At 38.5% G+C, this 23,150-nt stretch overlaps 1 protein-coding gene across 2 annotated transcripts in view; it reads right to left on the reverse strand.

Moving 5' to 3' along the window:
- Positions 1-23,150, reverse strand: part of LOC129262576 (3-hydroxy-3-methylglutaryl-coenzyme A reductase) — a 32,991-nt gene continuing 9,841 nt past the window's right edge. The window contains exons 4-21 of one of the 2 annotated variants that reach the window (XR_010293585.1): positions 22,492-22,579; positions 19,442-19,632; positions 18,793-18,899; positions 18,039-18,158; positions 16,369-16,520; positions 15,606-15,763; positions 14,869-15,046; positions 14,053-14,191; positions 13,415-13,609; positions 12,674-12,832; positions 12,043-12,128; positions 11,335-11,512; positions 10,602-10,772; positions 9,998-10,138; positions 9,534-9,692; positions 3,630-3,784; positions 1,317-3,059; positions 1-1,110 (exon numbers count right to left, since the gene is read on the reverse strand). Coding sequence is in view for 1 of the 2 variants with exons in the window: in XM_064099620.1 (XP_063955690.1) it covers positions 2,924-3,059; positions 3,630-3,784; positions 9,534-9,692; positions 9,998-10,138; positions 10,602-10,772; positions 11,335-11,512; positions 12,043-12,128; positions 12,674-12,832; positions 13,415-13,609; positions 14,053-14,191; positions 14,869-15,046; positions 15,606-15,763; positions 16,369-16,520; positions 18,039-18,158; positions 18,793-18,899; positions 19,442-19,632; positions 22,492-22,579 (2,513 nt within the window). In the remaining variant the exon portion in view is untranslated. Of the gene's footprint in view, positions 3,060-3,629; positions 3,785-9,533; positions 9,693-9,997; positions 10,139-10,601; positions 10,773-11,334; positions 11,513-12,042; positions 12,129-12,673; positions 12,833-13,414; positions 13,610-14,052; positions 14,192-14,868; positions 15,047-15,605; positions 15,764-16,368; positions 16,521-18,038; positions 18,159-18,792; positions 18,900-19,441; positions 19,633-22,491; positions 22,580-23,150 lie in introns of both variants that reach the window. The other variant, XM_064099620.1, reaches the window with a different exon arrangement.

Here is a 23,150-nt window from a genome sequence, read left to right on the forward strand (position 1 = left end):
TTAATTTCTCATACCACAAGTACACATATTTATAGGCTTTAAATTAGATTACAAGCTCCATGAAATGTAGAAATCTTCATAACAGGATGATAATTGATCTCAATTTTCAATGGAATACAGCCCTGTATTAACATACATTTCATGAGTGAGATGAAATATTTATGATAATAAGGTATCTTTGAAATATAGACACTCAGTTTTAAAAAATCTGTTTCAAAATCAATGAATTCAAAGGCGATAAAAGATTGTCATTTTGTGCCATCATACCAAGAAAGAATGTTGGTCAGAACAGAAAATATTCATGAAAGAAATGAAAGAAAGATGATTAAGAAGCACACATTTTAAACCATCCATCAGGTGTAGTCCATAGTCTTTGATAAAGAACAGTTTTAGATTTGTGAACAACTCAAGCTGTTACAAGCTTAATCATACACATGAAAGATTTTTTTTTTTACAAAATAAGCATGTTACAGAAGTTGCATCGCATATCTGAGGCTTCCTATTATTTCTCAAAGATGAATCCTGACAATGTTTTTTTTATGGATGTGTACAACAGGATAAAGGAAATCAACTCCAAAATATATACAACAAAATCACACACAATAGATTACAATACACAAAACCTTTCCTCGATAGTTTCACTACTGAACTTTGGCATAAAAGAAAAAATAAATTTGTGTAAGATTTTCAACAGCATCCTTCATTTGAACGTTACACAGTGCTCTTCAACATATGTTCAAAAGGTGGGTTATAAGTGGATTGGAAATCCCAATGCAGTCACAATATAAGTGTAATCTATTTGAAAAATTAATGTCAGGTTCACATCTATTGCATATAGACTGATAGTACCATTTGGACCCCCCCCCCCCCACCAATTATAAAAATTTGAAATGCTGGAATTTGACAATAAAACACCGTATATTACAACACACTGGACCATATAATTTATTTCATTGAGACTTAAACTGGAAACAAATCAAGAGCATGAACTGTAACCAATGTAATTAAAACATGTACCTATAGACAAAGGAAAGATATATCTTAAAGGACAAGTCCACCCCAACAAAAAGGTGATTTGACCAAATAGAGAAAAATCCAACAAACATAACACTGACAATTTCATCAAAATCGGATATAAAATAAGAAAGTTATGACATTTGAAAATTTTGCTTAATTTCACAAAACAGTTATATGCACATCCTGATGGGTATGCAAATGAGGAGACTGATGACGTCATCCACTCACTATTTCTTTTGTATTTTATTATGTGAAATAGGGAATATTCTATTTTTCTCCTCATTGTCAAGTGAAACAACGATTAATTCCTCCCTAAACATGTAAAATGAGCTTTGTTTAATACGATATGATTCAGTCAAGTTGGTCCTCATTGTCAAATCTAAAAAAAAATGAAATATTGTATAATTCAAACAATAAAAAACAAAAGAAATAGTGAGTGAGGGACATCATCAACTTTCTTATTTGAGTTGTGCATATCACTGTCTTGTGAAAAATAAGCAAAACTTTTAAGTGTCATAACTTTCTTATTTTACATCCGATTTTGATGAAATTTTCAGCGTTTCACTAGTTTGATTTTTCTCTATTTATTCAAATCAACATTTTTCCGGGGTGGACTTGACCTTTAATAACTGAAGACAACGAAGTCTTTCTGATAATTTTAAATTGAGAATATAAATAAGTAAAACAAAATAATGCTCAGCAACAAACTGCTTCATAGCACAAAATACCAATTTTATGAGGCATTTCTTCGTGATTCTCCCATTTCGATGGTATTCTAAAGCAAAAGACAACTTACAATGTATATAGATATTTCAGAATAAATTAAGGGAAAAAAAGATACATTGTTCTGTATACCATGAGTGGCACACAATATATTTTTCTTATAATTTCTGTATCTGAATACAGTCAGAGAGTAGAGCAATAAATAGAGGAAAGATTAACAAAATGATGAAGGATACATAACTTGTCTCTTTCCTAATGATCCAAAGAAATAATCTATAATCTATTCTATAATGCATCAAGATACTTAGAGTATAATGATACAAATAGCTAAATTGAAATAGGAGAAGGGAATGAATGAGAAATGGGAAAGTTCTCTACAGGATAAATTTGAGAGAGTACACTTCAGGAAAATAGTAAACCAATATGGATAGGGTATTCCATAACTAAGTCTTGTTAAGGACAGTAGATCATATGTAGAGACACCTTCTCTGGGATGGCCACCAATAGTGAATTGCAATTTCCATGTGCACAAAATCAATATTGTTTATCAACCACTAGTAGCCTACAGGATTCATATTCGCTTAGCTGATGATTATGAAAGTGCCACTCAACACCAGTTCTACAAAAAGAAACAAAATTGCTCTATTGCTGTTGTTTTTTCTAACACTTTGTGTATTTTATCTGAAGTTTACCAAGAATTGAATGGTTCTGTACTGAAATGATCTTTATGTCTTAAATGGTTCTTATTTTTTAATAACAAAAATTTACAATCACTATTATTACTTGCTACACTTTGTTGTGGTGTCTTCTTGCTTTGTCTTGAAGAAGTGTTTGAATTTTCGTAATTTTGAATAAATAGATATACAGCTGCGCTACAACCATTTCTAAACTTCCATTCCGCAGTAACATCTTGGTGTATAATGTTTACATTTGTTAACACTAAGATGTACAACCACCCAACTTGCTACATTCACTATTGGTCGAACCATCAACTTGCTAAAGTTTACTGAATCTTGTATGGTTCTGTAAAGAAATAACATCTCTATGTATTTTACTTATAACACAAAGAACCACAACTGCCCTACTTGTTACACACACTCATTGCGCAAGGGTCCACTTTCCATGCGTTGCTGTAATACAAGAATGGTGAGGTTCTTCTTTGGAAGGCCTAGCTTGGATATTGTCATGATGCATTGGCTGTGCATGTCCCAGGGGCTGATGAGGATTCACGGAGTGCTGAGAAGTCAACAGATTTACTTCTCCTGTGTGCAGGAATCTCCTCAATCGAAGGAAGAGGACTGGCAATATTCAGGGCAGATCTAAAAGACGGGAAGAGAAAACAATTCATTAAGTTTTAAACAATTGGATTCCCTTGAAAATATCATGTGCATAATAAAAATTTAAACATGATAAACATTTGCTTCACTATAGCAATGCTTTTGAAAGAAAATACAAATACACTAACCTGCTGATTGATAAACATCAAAACCATAAATAAATTAAACTATTCTTTATCATTTTCCTTTGTCCTAGCTTTGGTTTACAAACTGCATTACAAATTTTCAAGAAAAATCCTTTCACGAAGGTCACACAGATAGTGGGTCGGATGTACATGTATACATTTTACCGATTTGCCCTAATGTCAATACTTGGACAAAATTAAAATTAGCAACCTAGTGGCTTTATATAAAATTCAAATTACCTACATGAATCACCAACACTAAAAAGTGATCCAATAATCAATTTCTACATGCCTTTACTTGATTCAAACATCCAAACAAAAGACAAAATAAAAAGGTTGTCAACCAAACCAAAGAACTAAAATGTGCTGAATGGGCTACCCTTACAAAATATTTTTAAGTAAATGTGAACTGAGATCGTAGTCCTACCTGTTGTGTTTCATGTGGCTTTTTACAAGGTGACCAGCTGCCAGAGCAGACATGAGTGAGAGTTCACCTGCCATGACTGTAGCACATATGATCCTAGCCAGCTGGGAGGCATTCAAACCTGACCCATGAACATTGGATCCTTTCACATCCATCATCTGTTAATCAAAGCAAAAAATAAAAATTGTAAGTATTACAACACAAATGATAACAGACCATTGGCAAGATAATCGTCACTTGCTCTAATGCCTCTCGGTGTCATGCATGTTTGGATTCATCACACATGGTCTAAACCCCATCTTGTCTACAACCAGGAATTACGACCCAAACCATGAACGTTGATTGCTTTTACATCCACTATCTATTAATGGGAGAAAAAACACCAACAAAGCTGAAATGAGAATTGTGAATTGCTACTTGGTCTAACAAACCTTGTCTTATACCTATTTGGTCTCATCCAACACAGTCTAATTTGATCCATAGCAGGTCCATGTACCACTGATCATTATCTGACCAATCTGAACTTGGAATCCTACAGTCATTCGTATGCAATCTTACTATTCTTACTATTCTATTACCCCCCCCCCTCCTATGTGACATCAGCCATCTCACTTGGAGGCATGCTGACTGGAGGTAAGACTGTACCCCCTCCTACCGTTCCTAGCTCAATGGATGGCATGGTACATCTCATATACAGATCTTCATCTTTAGCCCCCCCCCCCCCCCTTGCCCCTTCTATGTATTATATATCATCTGTCTCACCTGAAGGCATGCTGACTGTGGAGGTAAGACTGTACCCCCTCCTACCGTTCCTAGCTCAATGGATGGCATGGTACATCTCATATACAGATCTTCATCTTTAGCCCCCCCCCCCCCCACTTCTTGCCCCTTCTATGTATTATATATCATCTGTCTCACCTGAAGGCATGCTGACTGTGGAGGTAAGACTGTACCCCCTCCTACCGTTCCTAGCTCAATGGATGGCATGGTACATCTCATATACAGATCTTCATCTTTAGCCCCCCCCCCCCCACTTCTTGCCCCTTCTATGTATTATATATCATCCGTCTCACCTGAAGGCATGCTGACTGTGGAGGTAAGACTGTACCCCCTCCTACAGTTCCTAGCTCAATGGATGGCATGGTACATCTCATATACAGATCTTCATCTTTAGCCCCCCCCCCCCCCCACTTCTTGCCCCTTCTATGTATTATATATCATCTGTCTCACCTGAAGGCATGCTGACTGTGGAGGTAAGACTGTACCCCCTCCTACCGTTCCTAGCTCAATGGATGGCATGGTACATCTCATATACAGATCTTCATCTTTAGCCCCCCCCCTCCCACTTCTTGCCCCTTCTATGTATTATATATCATCCGTCTCACCTGAAGGCATGATGACTGTGGAGGTAAGACTGTACCCCCTCCTACCGTTCCTAGCTCAATGGATGGCATGGTACATCTCATATACAGATCTTCATCTTTAGCCCCCCCCCCCCCACTTCTTGCCCCTTCTATGTATTATATATCATCCGTCTCACCTGAAGGCATGCTGACTGTGGAGGTAAGACTGTACCCCCTCCTACAGTTCCTAGCTCAATGGATGGCATGGTACATCTCATATACAGATCTTCATCTTTAGCCCCCCCCCCCCCCCCACTTCTTGCCCCTTCTATGTATTATATATCATCTGTCTCACCTGAAGGCATGCTGACTGTGGAGGTAAGACTGTACCCCCTCCTACCGTTCCTAGCTCAATGGATGGCATGGTACATCTCATATACAGATCTTCATCTTTAGCCCCCCCCCTCCCACTTCTTGCCCCTTCTATGTATTATATATCATCTGTCTCACCTGAAGGCATGCTGACTGTGGAGGTAAGACTGTACCCCCTCCTACCGTTCCTAGCTCAATGGATGGCATGGTACATCTCATATACAGATCTTCATCTTTAGCCCCCCCCCCCCCCACTTCTTGCCCCTTCTATGTATTATATATCATCCGTCTCACCTGAAGGCATGCTGACTGTGGAGGTAAGACTGTACCCCCTCCTACAGTTCCTAGCTCAATGGATGGCATGGTACATCTCATATACAGATCTTCATCTTTAGCCCCCCCCCCTCCCACTTCTTGCCCCTTCTATGTATTATATATCATCTGTCTCACCTGAAGGCATGATGACTGTGGAGGTAAGACTGTACCCCCTCCTACCATTCCTAGCTCAATGGATGGCATGGTACATCTCATATACAGATCTTCATCTTTAGCCCCCCCCCTCCCACTTCTTGCCCCTTCTATGTATTATATATCATCCGTCTCACCTGAAGGCATGCTGACTGTGGAGGTAAGACTGTACCCCCTCCTACAGTTCCTAGCTCAATGGATGGCATGGTACATCTCATATACAGATCTTCATCTTTAGCCCCCCCCCCCCACTTCTTGCCCCTTCTATGTATTATATATCATCTGTCTCACCTGAAGGCATGCTGACTGTGGAGGTAAGACTGTACCCCCTCCTACCGTTCCTAGCTCAATGGATGGCATGGTACATCTCATATACAGATCTTCATCTTTAGCCCCCCCCCCTCCCACTTCTTGCCCCTTCTATGTATTATATATCATCCGTCTCACCTGAAGGCATGATGACTGTGGAGGTAAGACTGTACCCCCTCCTACCATTCCTAGCTCAATGGATGGCATGGTACATCTCATATACAGATCTTCATCTTTAGCCCCCCCCCCCCCCCCACTTCTTGCCCCTTCTATGTATTATATATCATCCGTCTCACCTGAAGGCATGCTGACTGTGGAGGTAAGACTGTACCCCCTCCTACAGTTCCTAGCTCAATGGATGGCATGGTACATCTCATATACAGATCTTCATCTTTAGCCCCCCCCCCCCCCACTTCTTGCCCCTTCTATGTATTATATATCATCTGTCTCACCTGAAGGCATGCTGACTGTGGAGGTAAGACTGTACCCCCTCCTACCGTTCCTAGCTCAATGGATGGCATGGTACATCTCATATACAGATCTTCATCTTTAGCCCCCCCCCCTCCCACTTCTTGCCCCTTCTATGTATTATATATCATCTGTCTCACCTGAAGGCATGATGACTGTGGAGGTAAGACTGTACCCCCTCCTACCGTTCCTAGCTCAATGGATGGCATGGTACATCTCATATATAGATCTTCATCTTTAGCCCCCCCCCCTCCCACTTCTTGCCCCTTCTATGTATTATATATCATCTGTCTCACCTGAAGGCATGATGACTGTGGAGGTAAGACAGTACCCCCTCCTACCGTTCCTAGCTCAATGGATGGCATGGTACATCTCATATACAGATCTTCATCTTTAGCCCCCCCCCCTCCCACTTCTTGCCCCTTCTATGTATTATATATCATCCGTCTCACCTGAAGGCATGCTGACTGTGGAGGTAAGACTGTACCCCCTCCTACAGTTCCTAGCTCAATGGATGGCATGGTACATCTCATATACAGATCTTCATCTTTAGCCCCCCCCCCCTCCCACTTCTTGCCCCTTCTATGTATTATATATCATCTGTCTCACCTGAAGGCATGATGACTGTGGAGGTAAGACTGTACCCCCTCCTACCGTTCCTAGCTCAATGGATGGCATGGTACATCTCATATACAGATCTTCATCTTTAGCCCCCCCCCTCCCACTTCTTGCCCCTTCTATGTATTATATATCATCTGTCTCACCTGAAGGCATGATGACTGTGGAGGTAAGACAGTACCCCCTCCTACCGTTCCTAGCTCAATGGATGGCATGGTACATCTCATATACAGATCTTCATCTTTAGCCCCCCCCCCTCCCACTTCTTGCCCCTTCTATGTATTATATATCATCCGTCTCACCTGAAGGCATGATGACTGTGGAGGTAAGACTGTACCCCCTCCTACCGTTCCTAGCTCAATGGATGGCATGGTACATCTCATATACAGATCTTCATCTTTAGCCCCCCCCCCTCCCACTTCTTGCCCCTTCTATGTATTATATATCATCTGTCTCACCTGAAGGCATGCTGACTGTGGAGGTAAGACTGTACCCCCTCCTACCGTTCCTAGCTCAATGGATGGCATGGTACATCTCATATACAGATCTTCATCTTTAGCCCCCCCCCCCCCCACTTCTTGCCCCTTCTATGTATTATATATCATCCGTCTCACCTGAAGGCATGCTGACTGTGGAGGTAAGACTGTACCCCCTCCTACAGTTCCTAGCTCAATGGATGGCATGGTACATCTCATATACAGATCTTCATCTTTAGCCCCCCCCCCCACTTCTTGCCCCTTCTATGTATTATATATCATCTGTCTCACCTGAAGGCATGCTGACTGTGGAGGTAAGACTGTACCCCCTCCTACCGTTCCTAGCTCAATGGATGGCATGGTACATCTCATATACAGATCTTCATCTTTAGCCCCCCCCCCTCCCACTTCTTGCCCCTTCTATGTATTATATATCATCCGTCTCACCTGAAGGCATGATGACTGTGGAGGTAAGACTGTACCCCCTCCTACCGTTCCTAGCTCAATGGATGGCATGGTACATCTCATATACAGATCTTCATCTTTAGCCCCCCCCCTCCCACTTCTTGCCCCTTCTATGTATTATATATCATCTGTCTCACCTGAAGGCATGATGACTGTGGAGGTAAGACTGTACCCCCTCCTACCATTCCTAGCTCAATGGATGGCATGGTACATCTCATATACAGATCTTCATCTTTAGCCCCCCCCCCCCCCCACTTCTTGCCCCTTCTATGTATTATATATCATCCGTCTCACCTGAAGGCATGCTGACTGTGGAGGTAAGACTGTACCCCCTCCTACAGTTCCTAGCTCAATGGATGGCATGGTACATCTCATATACAGATCTTCATCTTTAGCCCCCCCCCCTCCCACTTCTTGCCCCTTCTATGTATTATATATCATCCGTCTCACCTGAAGGCATGATGACTGTGGAGGTAAGACTGTACCCCCTCCTACCATTCCTAGCTCAATGGATGGCATGGTACATCTCATATACAGATCTTCATCTTTAGCCCCCCCCCCCCCCCACTTCTTGCCCCTTCTATGTATTATATATCATCCGTCTCACCTGAAGGCATGCTGACTGTGGAGGTAAGACTGTACCCCCTCCTACAGTTCCTAGCTCAATGGATGGCATGGTACATCTCATATACAGATCTTCATCTTTAGCCCCCCCCCTCCCACTTCTTGCCCCTTCTATGTATTATATATCATCTGTCTCACCTGAAGGCATGATGACTGTGGAGGTAAGACTGTACCCCCTCCTACCATTCCTAGCTCAATGGATGGCATGGTACATCTCATATACAGATCTTCATCTTTAGCCCCCCCCCCCCCCCCACTTCTTGCCCCTTCTATGTATTATATATCATCCGTCTCACCTGAAGGCATGCTGACTGTGGAGGTAAGACTGTACCCCCTCCTACAGTTCCTAGCTCAATGGATGGCATGGTACATCTCATATACAGATCTTCATCTTTAGCCCCCCCCCCTCCCACTTCTTGCCCCTTCTATGTATTATATATCATCTGTCTCACCTGAAGGCATGATGACTGTGGAGGTAAGACTGTACCCCCTCCTACCGTTCCTAGCTCAATGGATGGCATGGTACATCTCATATATAGATCTTCATCTTTAGCCCCCCCCCCTCCCACTTCTTGCCCCTTCTATGTATTATATATCATCTGTCTCACCTGAAGGCATGATGACTGTGGAGGTAAGACTGTACCCCCTCCTACAGTTCCTAGCTCAATGGATGGCATGGTACATCTCATATACAGATCTTCATCTTTAGCCCCCCCCCCTCCCACTTCTTGCCCCTTCTATGTATTATATATCATCCGTCTCACCTGAAGGCATGCTGACTGTGGAGGTAAGACAGTACCCCCTCCTACTGTTCCTAGCTCAATAGATGGCATGGTACAACTCATGTATAGGTCTTCACCTTTGGGTCCTGTTGTCTCCATCAGGGTCATGCAATTAGAACTGGCAATGTTCTGGGCTGCATCCTGTATATAACACATCAAATACATTTGAGGCATTAGTTTAATAGTGGAGATATCTTTCCTGCATATAGCTTTCTGAGTAGGAATCGGTATTGAGGATCTTGTTATTTTTCCATCTTGAATGAATTAATGGTGTACTAATAATGGGCATTACATATGACAAGAACTCCATTGTATATGAGTTGTCAACATAAGTGGAACCATTTGATTCAATAAGTATGAACAGTATAAAGTGATTGCTGAGCGTTTTCATGTTATACATCTGAACAAGCCTTTTTAGACAAGACTGATTGTCATCCACTACACACCTGTCCTGTTGCAATATAGATGGCTGTGACAATGTTAGCTGCATGTGCGTTGAAGCCTCCTATACTACCAGCCATGGCTGAGCCTACAAGGTTCTTGTGGATGTTGAGGTCAACCAAAGCTGATGCACTTGTCTTCAGAACCTGACAAGAGATTATATAATGAATGAAACAGTTTTAGCAATTGTTTATTACCTATATATGAAATCTCACCTGAAGTCCTTAAGTTATAAATACATTCCTATTCATTTATCTTTTTTTTAAGAGGGAGTGCGTATAGGATTGTGTTGACCCTTGTTTGACTGGGCTAGTTTCACAAGGGTATTAGTACATGCATATGTTTGTCTGGTTTGATTGATGAAAGCAAACAAAAACAAATGACTTTAATTGAAGGGATAAACAGGTTGCAGTGAGTTATCTCGATTATATATCTCAATGAGATTTACATGTACAATACTTAATAGTAAAACTTGTGTCCATGAATTTTCCAACATTCATTTTTTTAACCCCAATGTTTCATACAAACAGATTCTGATGGATCAGGAAAAAAAATATGCTGAGTGCCATCTTGCAAGGCTAAACATCTAATGCTAGTCAAACATCTTACCTGCTTGACAATGTGTGCTGGTACAGTAGCTTCACAGACAACCGACTTTCCTCGTCCTTCAATCCAATTAATGGCTGCAACCTTCTTATCTGTGCAGTAGTTTCCACTCAAGCTCATGATTTCTAATTCAGGGAACACCGTCTGAAGAGCATGAAGCGCTTGCTCAGTGCCCTGTGAATATAACAAAGAATGGAATCAATTTTGATTGGCTGTCGTAGAAAAATTGGATAGACTTGAATACATTTGGTACAACATTTGTTCAACTGAGAATGTGATAAATAGACAGATCTTTTTTTTTTTATTAGCAAATGCTGTTTTTTGTAGGGGTCTATCAGAGAAGTCAATATCTAACAAATGAAACTCACGATCAACTGCATCAGATGATGTTAGATAATGACAATGATATACTATAGAAATATCTAGAATGTTTACAGATTACCTACTTTTGTAATGGAATCAGAGTACAACAATATTCATTAAGAGTGCAGTGATCAATCTGGACATTATAACTCGTTCCAGAAAGTGCAAAAAATTACAAACTCTGATGAGGAACATGTCTGTGACAAAAAAAATCTATCTCTTGTTTCTTTGGACATGACCATGAAGGTATACTTCAAGCCATTAAGATATACTTGACATAGACATTAGCATAATAATGCCTCATGTAAGTACCTTCAATGGACAAAGATTGAACATTAAGTTCTCTATGATACTTGTGAGAAAAGATGCCTACCTTTGATACCATGTTCATGCCCATTGCATCACCAGTCTTAGCCTTGAACCTAAGGAACATGTAACGACCAGCTAAAGCTGTCTGGATACTCTGCAGTTTGGCAAAACGGCTTGTCGACTCAAACTTCTCTTTGACGGCAGCAAAGTTCTCTGGGACCTCTAGCCATTCTTTGATAGCTCTGAAACATTGAGGGGGAAAACATAATGTTAGATCAATGCTGTTTTGCGATCAGGTAATTACATAATATTTCTAGCAAACATCCACATAATTTTGTTCCACAAACTTTAGGTAAAAATATATATTCCCATTATAAACAAGTTTACAGAAAGAATATGGTGGATTTGTTATGCTGCGGTTTGAGTACTGAACAATATGAAAATTTAACATCCCTTCCACACTTATGAAATATATGGAACATACAAATTTTCAATTTTCAAAACAGGGTAGGTATCAAACTCAACTTTATCACAGGAAATACCGGTATAGTGTTGCAAACTGGACACCAATTAATCAAGCTTGTCATCAATAACGAGTTGTCAATCTCTAAAAGTTACAATTTTTACAAGTGACAGGCATTCATCAAATAATCAAAAACAAAAAACTTTTGGTTGTCAATTAGCGCTGCATTGTACTTCCTTTGAACTGTACCTCTGAATTAATATTTTTGAAAATAAAATGTGATTTCTAACCAAAACATGAATTACTTACCCTGCTTCCTTTGCACTTGGTAATCTAACCAATGGTCCTCTTGTCATACCATCACCAATCAAGATACTATGAATACCACCAGCAGACTACATAAAGACAAATAAAAACAGTAGAAGGTATGAATGTGATCACTTGCTACATTATGCAACATCAGAGGCCACTGAGTGGTAAATTCAGCAACTGAAATGTTTCTTTTCTTAACCTTTGGCCCTTTCTTGTATCATTTTCAATTATATATTGTTGTTTTATATTCCTTTGCATAAATGGCTATGGTAAAAATACAATTTTACATAAATGGCTATGGTAAATTAAAATTTCACATTAATGGTGTACAATAAAAGTTGTATAAATGGCTAATTACAAAATTTTGTAGAGATAGCAATCCTAAAATGGTATTTAGAATCCTAAATCTGAATTGAAAACACATATCTATAATTTCTACATTTTTTATTAACAAAGAGGATATAATTATCAAGAAAGATAATTCTACCGAGCTAATGAAAATAAAGCAAAACTGAGAATCTGATTTAGCTCACAAACAAGCGACCACCAACTTACAACCACCTTCATGGAACACCCACAGGTTATCTATACTGATTGCCCAGTGACATATCCATGATATACTACTCACTCTCAGAGCTCTGCATCCTCTGTTTGTACTTGCAACCAAACATCCTTCAGTCGTTGCCATGGGAACTTGATATTCTTTTCCATCAAGAAGGAGAGGTCCAGCCACACCCACTGGTACAGGCATGTAACCAATCACATTCTCACAACATGCTCCTGATACCTGCAGAACAGAACAGAACAGAACAAAATACAATCATAAATTCAGGTCTTGATTCCTATACAATTAATATTCAAGAATCAATTTATCAAAATTCCATGAAAATAACCTCTTTTTGACCTAAAAATACCATGTGATTTTTTTGTTCGAAGGTTGTTTCATTCATCTAAGGTTATCATCACATATACATGGAGATATGTTAGTTAATTTTCATGGATGCCTTTTATTCAGGTTTGACAAAAACTGTACTTGAACTTATGATGCTTTCAGGGTTATAATACTACCATGGTGCACACTGCAAATATATGTATTATGCTACATGTACCTGTATGTGCCACTCTGTGAATTACGCAAAGGATATGGGAAATTTAATAAGAGACGGATTCATTGAAAGGAATTGGGAGGGTGGAGGTATTTACAAATGAATAAGAACTGGAATGTGCACGTCATACTGGAATTCATGTATGCCAGTTTGTGAAATCACTGTTCAGGCTGTGTATAATATTCATTCACACAATATGCAGAATAGGAACAACAAAATAGCAAACAAAAGACATTAGGCAAAGGGAGTAGAAAGGAACTTACAAATGAATAGTCATAGCTTGTGAATGGCAGTTTCTCCAAGGCATCGGTGATTGGTAAGAGTTTAGAGATGATCTGTCTCCTGACGGACACGCCCCTCTCAGGGTTAGCTAAGATGTTCTCAAGCTTGTAGGCAGGGATGTGTTTAGCATCAACCAAAAGCTGGATCTCTTCATCAGTTAGTTCATCTGGTCCTTTCTGGAAGGTCAAGGGGATATATGAATTCAAATAGGATAGTTAGGTGGTTCAGTTCTAGCACTTGTTTCACAAATATTTTAGTATGACTTCAATCCTTGTTGTGTGGATACATTGCGCAAACCCACACTGATAAGATTATACTTGAGGGAAGATGCAAGAATTTTGGTAGCTTATATAATAACAAATAGTTTCATGAAATGATCCATAGGGGGGATAGTGGTTCAAATATCTGTTGCAATAACAATAACAATTTACAGGCGAATCTGATTAACTTCGGACCACTGAAATAAGTTTGACTAAGAGGAGGAAAAGAACAATTGTTTTGCATAATCTGGTCTAAAAATTTGATAGGCTGGGGCAATTACTCAACCTATGGCAGGATGATATGTATACCTAAACTGTATCTGATTTTAAGGCTAGTATTGGTGACACTATGAACTCACCCCAACGTTCAGTATCTCCAGTAATTCTGTCATAGGTCTAGGAGGCTGAAGTTCTTTCTCTAGGACCAACTCGACTTCTTCTTCGATGACCTCATCTTCCTCATCTTCAGAACCGCTTCCTGTGGATCCAATAGTGAACCTGCCAACCAAAAACAGATCATACGATTACTTCAATTAATTTCAACTCTCACTGAGAATTAGATCCAACCAATCACAGATCACACAAACACTTCAATTAATTTCAACTCCCACTGAGAATTAGATCCAACCAAACACAGATCATGCAAACACTTAAATTAATTTCAACTCTCACCGAGATTTAGATTCAACCAAACAGAGATCATACAAATACTTCAATTAATTTCAACTCTCACTGAGAATTAGATCATTAGTTTTCTTCTTCATAAAACAGATTTTGAAATGTTCAGACCTTGAGGCCTGATCACCAAACTCTCTTTAAATTTTTGTTTGTAGAACCGTAAGTTAATTTTGAAAATTTCAAAATCTGTGATTTATGTTCCTGGACTGTACAATGCTCTTGCAAAATGGATTAATCTGGGAATAATAATAACAAATGCTTGAATAGTACTTTCTTTAAATCTTGATTTCCCTTGACTCTCTAGATGCTACATATGCACTAAACTCATTCACTATCTTCTATAGTAGAAAGGTGATGATAAAGGAATTATCATTATTGAAATTAATCGTACAGATGTGCAAAATTACAAAATTTGGATGCAAAATCATATCAAAATACTATACAAGCAGCCAATCCAAATGAAGATCTCCATAGAAGCATTTTTTTTTTTTACTGACCTTGCAGGTTTGAGAGAGCGTGATGACACAGGAGATGATGACCGACTATTACGTGGTGAAGCGGTCACAGGGTCAGTCTGACAGGCCTGGGTACGACAGGTCATTGATTCAATCACCTTCACATCACTCGTTGAAGGAGAAGATGAGAGGGACCCAATAGTATCCACTTCAGATGTATCTAGAGTTTAATATAAATAAAGATAAGTAGATTTTTGAAAAAGAGGTGCAAAGACTCTTAAAAAGCTTTGTTTTTTCATCATTTCTTCAAAAAGATGATGGATTATTTATCCAATTGAGATCAAATCATTCTCACTATAAAAAACAGGTGTGGTTCAATATATCATATTTTCATGCCCTGGTACATCTAAATGTTCACCAATGTTTAAGAAGTCTGAAAATAACTGAACAACTTACAATCTGTTACAGTAATTTCAGCAACCATGCCTACTCTTTTCATCTTCAAATTAGTAGAAAGCAAAACAAGTAAATGAAGAATATTGAAATATACCTCCTAATAAGAGCTATAATCATCTACAATTAAGTTGTGAAATGCTAGAGAATTTTCAATTAACAACTTATAGTTTAAGTTTTATGAACAAGCCCTTCATAACATTACATTAGCCAATTAATTTTACAGTGGCCCACCACCCCCCCCCCCCCAATAAAAAAAATGTCCAATAGAATCCCCTTTTTTTAATAACTGGTTCATAAAGGAATGAATTAGATGAGTTACCAACCTTCCTGATCAGATCCTGGATTGACGACCTCATGACCTTCCATAATACTGACCCGCTTCTCTGGGACAGTGGCCATGTCAGAGAAAAAGATATAGTGGGTTGCCAGGACAGAAGCCAGGATAACGGTGATGATGTAATCAAGTGTAGGAGGCCATAGTCTACATTAAAAAAAAATCATCAAATTTGATATTGAATAGGCTAATCATGTAAAACAAAATGACGCTTTTTGATGCACCATTAAAATGCCCTATTTAGACAATAACCTGACATAGTCTGCTTCTGAACACAGAAAATTCAAGCATATCATTTGGTCATACCTCCCATGTACACATATTGGCCTGTATTCTGAAGTCGGGTCTAACTTAAACTCAGGTTTAAAGTTGTGGTTTAAGTGTGGGAAGCCAAAAGTATCAACATTTTTATTAAGTTGTATGTTTCTTAGGTTTGCTGTGCTCTTTCCTGATTCATCGATGGTGAAGATGATCATTCATTTATACTTCCTATACAATTATGAATGATTTGAGAGCCGAATGAGCTGAAAGTATGATATCTCTACTTTTAGTGATTATGTAACAATTGGCTGTCCATACTTAAACCACAACTTTAAACCTAAGTTTAAGTTAAACCCGACTTCAGAATACGGGCCAGTAAGTTCAACTCTGGGTGGGGTAAGGAACACTTTACTACACAGATACAGAATAAGCATCTGCAAAATCTTTTTTTTTAAATTGAAAACCATTAACTTGAATGATCTGAGCAGTACCTTGTGATGTAGAACTGCCATAGAGGCATGCTAGGATCAATCTTCTTGTCTGTGAGTAGGTTTCCATCATAGAGCATGGATCGTCCCATTAGATCTGTGTCGTTACCAGCAAGCCAGTAGCTGTGTGCATGAACCAGTACAAGTCCTGTAGCCTAAATGGGAGAAAGAATTATTTGATTGGCAAACTATAAGAACACAGTATTGATCCAACAATTTTATTACTGTGATATCATATAACAAAATGAGAAAAGATAATAAAATGGTCATATAATATCACTGTTAGACCAATCAAAATAATATTTTCAATGGTTAACACAATTCTGTCTCAATAAACCATAAGTTAGGAATCCATCAGGGTCTAATCAATAACCAACATTAGCCAGGCCAGCATTACTGATACTAATAAGTAAATGTTTCTAGAAGATGCAAGCGTACACACCTTACGTATTCTTGTATTAAGGCAAATTTCTTTGCAATGAGAAATTACTTTTTTTTTCAACCAACTATTCATTTTGATCTGATAAGCACATTTTCTCTCCAGGAACTTTGTCTGGGTAACCAAAGGAAATTTGGGTGAATACAACTGTAGAGATTTCATTTTAATATGAAACTAGGAAACCACATAGTCTACAACGTACTCATTTCTGGAAAACCAAAGACATCTGGGAGGTGAAAATATAACAGTTTCAGTAAACAAAAAACTAGACAAAGGTCTTGGGATCTAAGAATTTGCTAATGTACATGTAGGAAAACCAAATACCCCTGCAAGATGCTTATGAAACAACCAAAATCACACTGTCACTTCAATATCAGGAAAACCATAAATTGGCTATAGACCACTACAGGAAACAACTAAGTTACAAGTGTCCTATGGGTAAAAGAATACATTGCAAAGTCTACAATCTTGCAATTTTTACTGCTCATTCAATTAAATTCCCAAGGGTCTATGGAACATCAATCAAATAAATATACCTCTAGTTTCAGTATTTAAAAGAAAATACATCAAACCTACATTCTTGCACAAATTCTCTCAAGGGCATTTTCTATGCCAAACTTCCTAACAGTTCATTGTCTTGTGATCGGTATATAATGCTTCTCTAAAACCACTTGGTCTATGTTATCAAGCTTATTCCCTTTGATCTACATTTCATTTCATCACACTTAGACTAATTGCCAGGTCTAACAACAACTTGCCTAAAAATCATTTGGTCTAATATCTGGTGGGTCAATTTCTTCTTAGCTGAAATAAAAATTTGATTTAATGGGCTTTACCCAAGTGAATGCTAGCTGAACCATTTATTAGGCAAAGTTGAAACAAAATGAAATGAAATGATATGAAGATGAAAAATCTGGAAATAAACTGAAATTAGACCAAGATGAGTTCATCTGTCAACTGTTAACCTGACCATTGCATCATGATATAAGTGGGTGTTTGCTCCATGGACTAAACAACCAATAAAACTCTTCATGTTCATCATGACAAGTATTAGGAAAACTCTACATCACAAGAGGACATTGCTAAAGTTACAAGTTTCATAGCATACTACTACTAATTATATACAAAGTCTATAATTATGAAAACTTGCAACAAAGGAAAATCAACTTGTAACTTAAACAATGTCCTCAAAGTCATGGAAGCTTTCATTGGACCATCAACCTGTGAAACTTACCATGATCATCTTGACCCGTTGGACCACAGGATTAGGTTTCTTGTCTTCCTCCTCCTCCAGAACTTCAGCAAAGCGTCCAAGCTGCCACACAGGTCGACCATACTTGTTACTGTTTGACAGCTGGGGGTTAAAGAGGAAGGAAGACATTAACCAATATGACTCACATCTAACATCAATCAAGGAATGGGACTCGATCAGGTTTTTTTATGACTACTGCGCAAAATTGTGGTCGCATAACACTTTTTGTATAGCTCAGAAAAAAGGACTTTTGAGCATCATTACTCCATATGCAATCACTGTATCTGATACCCCTGCTATCAGTTCTAGGACTACTATTATTGCCACCACCACCACCATTACTATGTTTAAGTACCACCAACATAACAAATACTACAAACTCTACTACAAATACATGTACTAATTTTAATACTTTTACCACCAGTTGTTGAATGCAAACCAAGTCTGAATATGTACATGTAATTTCACTAGAGCCCAAAAATGAATAATTTTTTTCTGTTTATAACAATAAATTATCTTTTACAAAGCAAAGTACACTTCTGCTACATAACAAGTGAAAATGCTCGCATAAAAATATATTTACATCATAGATTCCACACAATATATTCTAAAAGTTTATTTTCAGGTGCAGATGAAAGAAGGAATTGATTCTTTGTCATTTCAACCTGTCTAACTGCCAAGTCTATGGAAGTGATACTGGAGGAAACATCCTCCTAATAATAACATACTTCCTTACCTCAAGAACAAGGGACAGACAAGCTGGGAAAAATGTCATGAATACAAAGTAGTTGGCGATGAGTGAGAGGATGCCAAAGCAGCAGAAAACTTCCATTTTCCGGATTCCTAAAATAGAAGCACAGAAATAACTTGTATTTTGATAAAGTTTTCACAATGCTGAGAACACATCAGACATGGAAATTTTTGTAATATTTACTTCTCATTCACAAATTTCTATTAGCCTGTCTATTGCATTTTTAAGATAAGATATTTTTCAAGACATGTTCTGACTATTTCAACTTGTCTTTAGATAAAATATTATTTATCTGAATAGAATTTCTAATCACAAGTGAATTGTTCATTATTTTATTAAAATCATAAACTTTATGAATGATTTTATAATAAAGTGCCACAATCTGAGTTCTAACTATTTCCTGACTTTAGAAGAAAATACGACTGTTCTGGAAAAGAAAATACTTCAAATGTGCTATGATTTTAAAACACATCTTTCACTACAAAAGTAGGGATTTTAGAACCACCATCTCTCTCCATGTAAACTGCACTTCAAAATCAACTTATTTGACTGTGACACCCATTTGGCTTGCCATATATTATTTTTATAAATTCAAAAAAGACTTCAAGGATAGATTTGTGATACACTGACTCACCTGACATGGTTCCAATGCTGATGACCAGAGTGGTCACTACAGTGTCCAGGGTGATGGTTGGTCCAAGTATGGCCATACCACGGGCAATATTGTCCACTACCTCACGTTGTGAGGTGCTGCTGAGGGCAAACTTGGTGAGAGCACTGGCCTTGGTCAGGTCGATGAGGAGCAAGAAGAATGGAAGAGCCTCACTGGAAAGTGATAAAACAAATAATGATAGGTCCATTTATAAAGCACAGCAATACACATCCTCTTTGCCTCATATCAGCATTTAATTTACCTTTGCACAACAGAATTCCCGTTTTTGGTGAGTTCATTTTCTATGACAAAACATCAAGTTTGAAATGACTGATGGATATTTGTCATGTAAGAACATGTACAGGGTATATCAAGAAAACTCAGTTGTATATATATAGGCAGTATAAAATGTAAGAATTTGATATATTCAATATGTTTCACTTCATCATGAGTGGAATGTTAAATGATGTGTCTTGCATGGTTGTATTCATGGAATATAAACAACATGGGACCAATTTTAATCAGTTTTATGCCAATTACAGTATCTCTTTTATTACTCGCCAAAACCTTTAATTATATAAGGGCCGTCTGCACCATCCCAAGTTTTCAAATTAGCGCGCTATTTCTGATCCGGCAAATTATCCCGATCTGAAAAATCTCGAGATAGTTGGCGGTGGAGACGCAATTATCGCGCTAGTTCGTAGGATTAATCTCGAGATTGCAATCCCAAGTCAACTCGGGTTTATTTGCAAAATAGCGCGCTATTTTACGAATTATCCCGCTAATTCGTCGGTGCAGACGCACTCGAGATTGGACTCGGGGTAATTTATTCATGACGTCAGTCCATAATGCAATTCGCGTTCCACTTCCGCCTTGGTCAAAACATAAACACGTGCGAAAGTCAACTTTATACATGCGAATAGCGTTCATCAATTGCCTAATAAGCAACGATGGTGTCCCACCAGTGAATGGTTTTTGGGAGAGACCAGACCGAAGGGGAGGCGCTCATCGACGATGGTCATATTCAATAACAACACTGACAGCAGTGTTGTCTTATTCCTTCGCAAAATGTGAGCAAATAGCATTTCTTTCCCCCTTCTCTCCCTCTCTCTCTCTCTCTGTCGTTGCCTCCTACTCCGCCATCATATTTAACGAAGAATACATCACTTCTTCACTCGCTGAGCTGAGAGGATTGTTGCATAACACCGGTCGAATTCGGCGAAAGTGCTAGTGAAAGGAGTACATTGCTTGCATATCGCGGGAAGTTATTCAAAAGCGCGGGCCGTTGAAACTCCAAGATCCGAAAGTGCGCATGCTCGTAACATCGGGCTTGTTGCCTCGCTCGAGCAGGAATCGCTCTTCTTGCGATGGTGGAGACGGGGTTTCTTGAATCTCGAGATTAATCGCGAAGTGGGCCGATCGGGCTAAAATCTCGAGATTGAGCAAACTCGGGATGGTGCAGCACCACCTAAAGTGAATCATCCCTTGAGAATGATTACATATAATCATAATTCATAACAGGTGGAGAGTGACGCAAGGTAAACACAAACTTGCGTCACATGTAATCATACATTACATACATACAGCACCCAGTTTCGGGCCATGCAAAACCATGTGGCTAGTGTTTGTTTAAGACCTTCCCTTTAGCCTCTTGTTAAACTTAAGACTTTATACCTTGGTCAATATTGATTGGAGGGTTCATTAGTTGAAGGATAGACACAGGGCAGCTAATATGTAGTCTACAAGCAAAGACCCCAATTAAACACATCAAGACAATCTATACAACCTTATGCCTGCAGAGATTAGCACTGTCAATTTTAGGTTGAACAGTATGAATGATGATGGGTACATTTTATAAATTAACAACAAAATACCACCAACAACTAAACAACAATGATATCAACAATAATTTGTACAAAACATAGTACATGTCCATCAGTAATGTCCATATCATTGGCATTCATCCAAACTGTATTATCAGTCAATTTTGGTAAAATGAAGAATTGATTTTGAGAATTTTGCAAAAAATGAAAGTACAAGTCCTATTCTATTCATAACTAAATTTCTAGGCAGCAATTTATTGTAGTTTCTGAGATATGTGGGGACTTTCATGGCGATGCCACACAAATAGTGGATAAAATGTGCAAATCCCATAGGAAACGTGTATTGTAGCAAAGCAAACAACAGATGCGCTCACTTAATATCCAAATGCATGGTCAATCAAACCGTCGTATTGGCACCGCATTGACTTTGCACGTGAAAAAGTGATTCAACGTTTTGACTGACCGTGCGCATTGAAATCGCGGTCAGGGTTGTTGTATTGCCTATGGTGTTTTTGTAAAGTGAAAATCTAAACCGCTATAACCGAAATTACAAGCATGAAGCTGCTTTGCGATATTTTCTCTGATCATTGGTTTTGTGCAAAAATAAAGATACCAATGTCAGCAATTGTCTTGGTCTTTCCAACCGTGTATTTTTCTAGCAATGAATATGGTGTAAGGCTTGGGAACTACATGTAAGTGATAATTACAGTTAACTTTGAAGTCGATTTTCTCTGAAATGGGTTGCACCATCGTATGTGTGATACAACGGTTCGGATGAACGCCGACGATATGTTTAAGGTTTTACAGATTTTTTACCCAGTGTATCATTCCATCAAATTTGCTATAAAATTAAGGTATTAAACAATAGAAAGATATGCACCATAAAACTTAACAAACAAGATCATCAATGTCAGCTGAAGCAGAAAACATCCATATCCAGGCACTAAGCCAGCAATAATACTGTTGCCCTTGTTTGCTATCATCTTTCCCATTGCTAATGACATTTATTGACCAATGATCATGATGAGGTCATCTAGGGTAGTACCTTGAGACCTGCGTCCAGGGTAGAGGACAAAGAAGTAGGAGTGACAACAAGTAGCTATCAATGTTATTCAATTTATTTCTACTTGAAAACAAAGAAGAATCATAAATCAACATGAGAATATGTGTGCAAATTTTAAAATTATATATTAAGAAATAAAAACTTACTTGAGTCCTGTAAGTTCTAATCCAAACAGATGAATCACAGCACTGCTAAAGAGAAAACTAGAGAAGATAGTGAACAGACCTGCAATACCTGTAGTGAGTGAGAGGGAACAAAAAGCAGAAAACATATACTGATCAAAATATCAGGCCATGTTCCAATTTACATTTAGAACAGTCAACCATGCAAAGTAGTTGAAACGGTGAACACGGTTACACTACATAAAAATGTAAAGAATTATTTGAGATCCCGTTTTGTCTTTTAACCCATGAAGTGGTATGCTTTAAAGTAAAATGCAGTCAATTTTAGCTCTTTCAAATATATTTGACTTATGGAATACATGTACAGTACATGTACATGCAGAGACAAAGGAACATTGTACTCGGACGATAACAGTAGATGAGTATCTTTTTACGACAGTCAAAAGGTGCCTGTCTATTCCTACAGTCTGGTCCAGACAATCTATCCCTGCGAATAGTGGTAGATAGAAGAATAATATCCAACAAATTATAAAGTGTGAACAGAAAATCAAAGATTTTGTTTCAAGTAGAAAATAACTTCAAGAAGTGAATGCAAACATTTCGGGCATACACATACACTCCTGGATGGACACTACTAGTATCCAACAGAAGTGACTACACCCCAAGGTTTAAAAAAGTGCAAC

Source organism: Lytechinus pictus, chromosome 5 (assembly GCF_037042905.1).
Source record: "Lytechinus pictus isolate F3 Inbred chromosome 5, Lp3.0, whole genome shotgun sequence".
Taxonomy (NCBI): domain Eukaryota; kingdom Metazoa; phylum Echinodermata; class Echinoidea; order Temnopleuroida; family Toxopneustidae; genus Lytechinus; species Lytechinus pictus.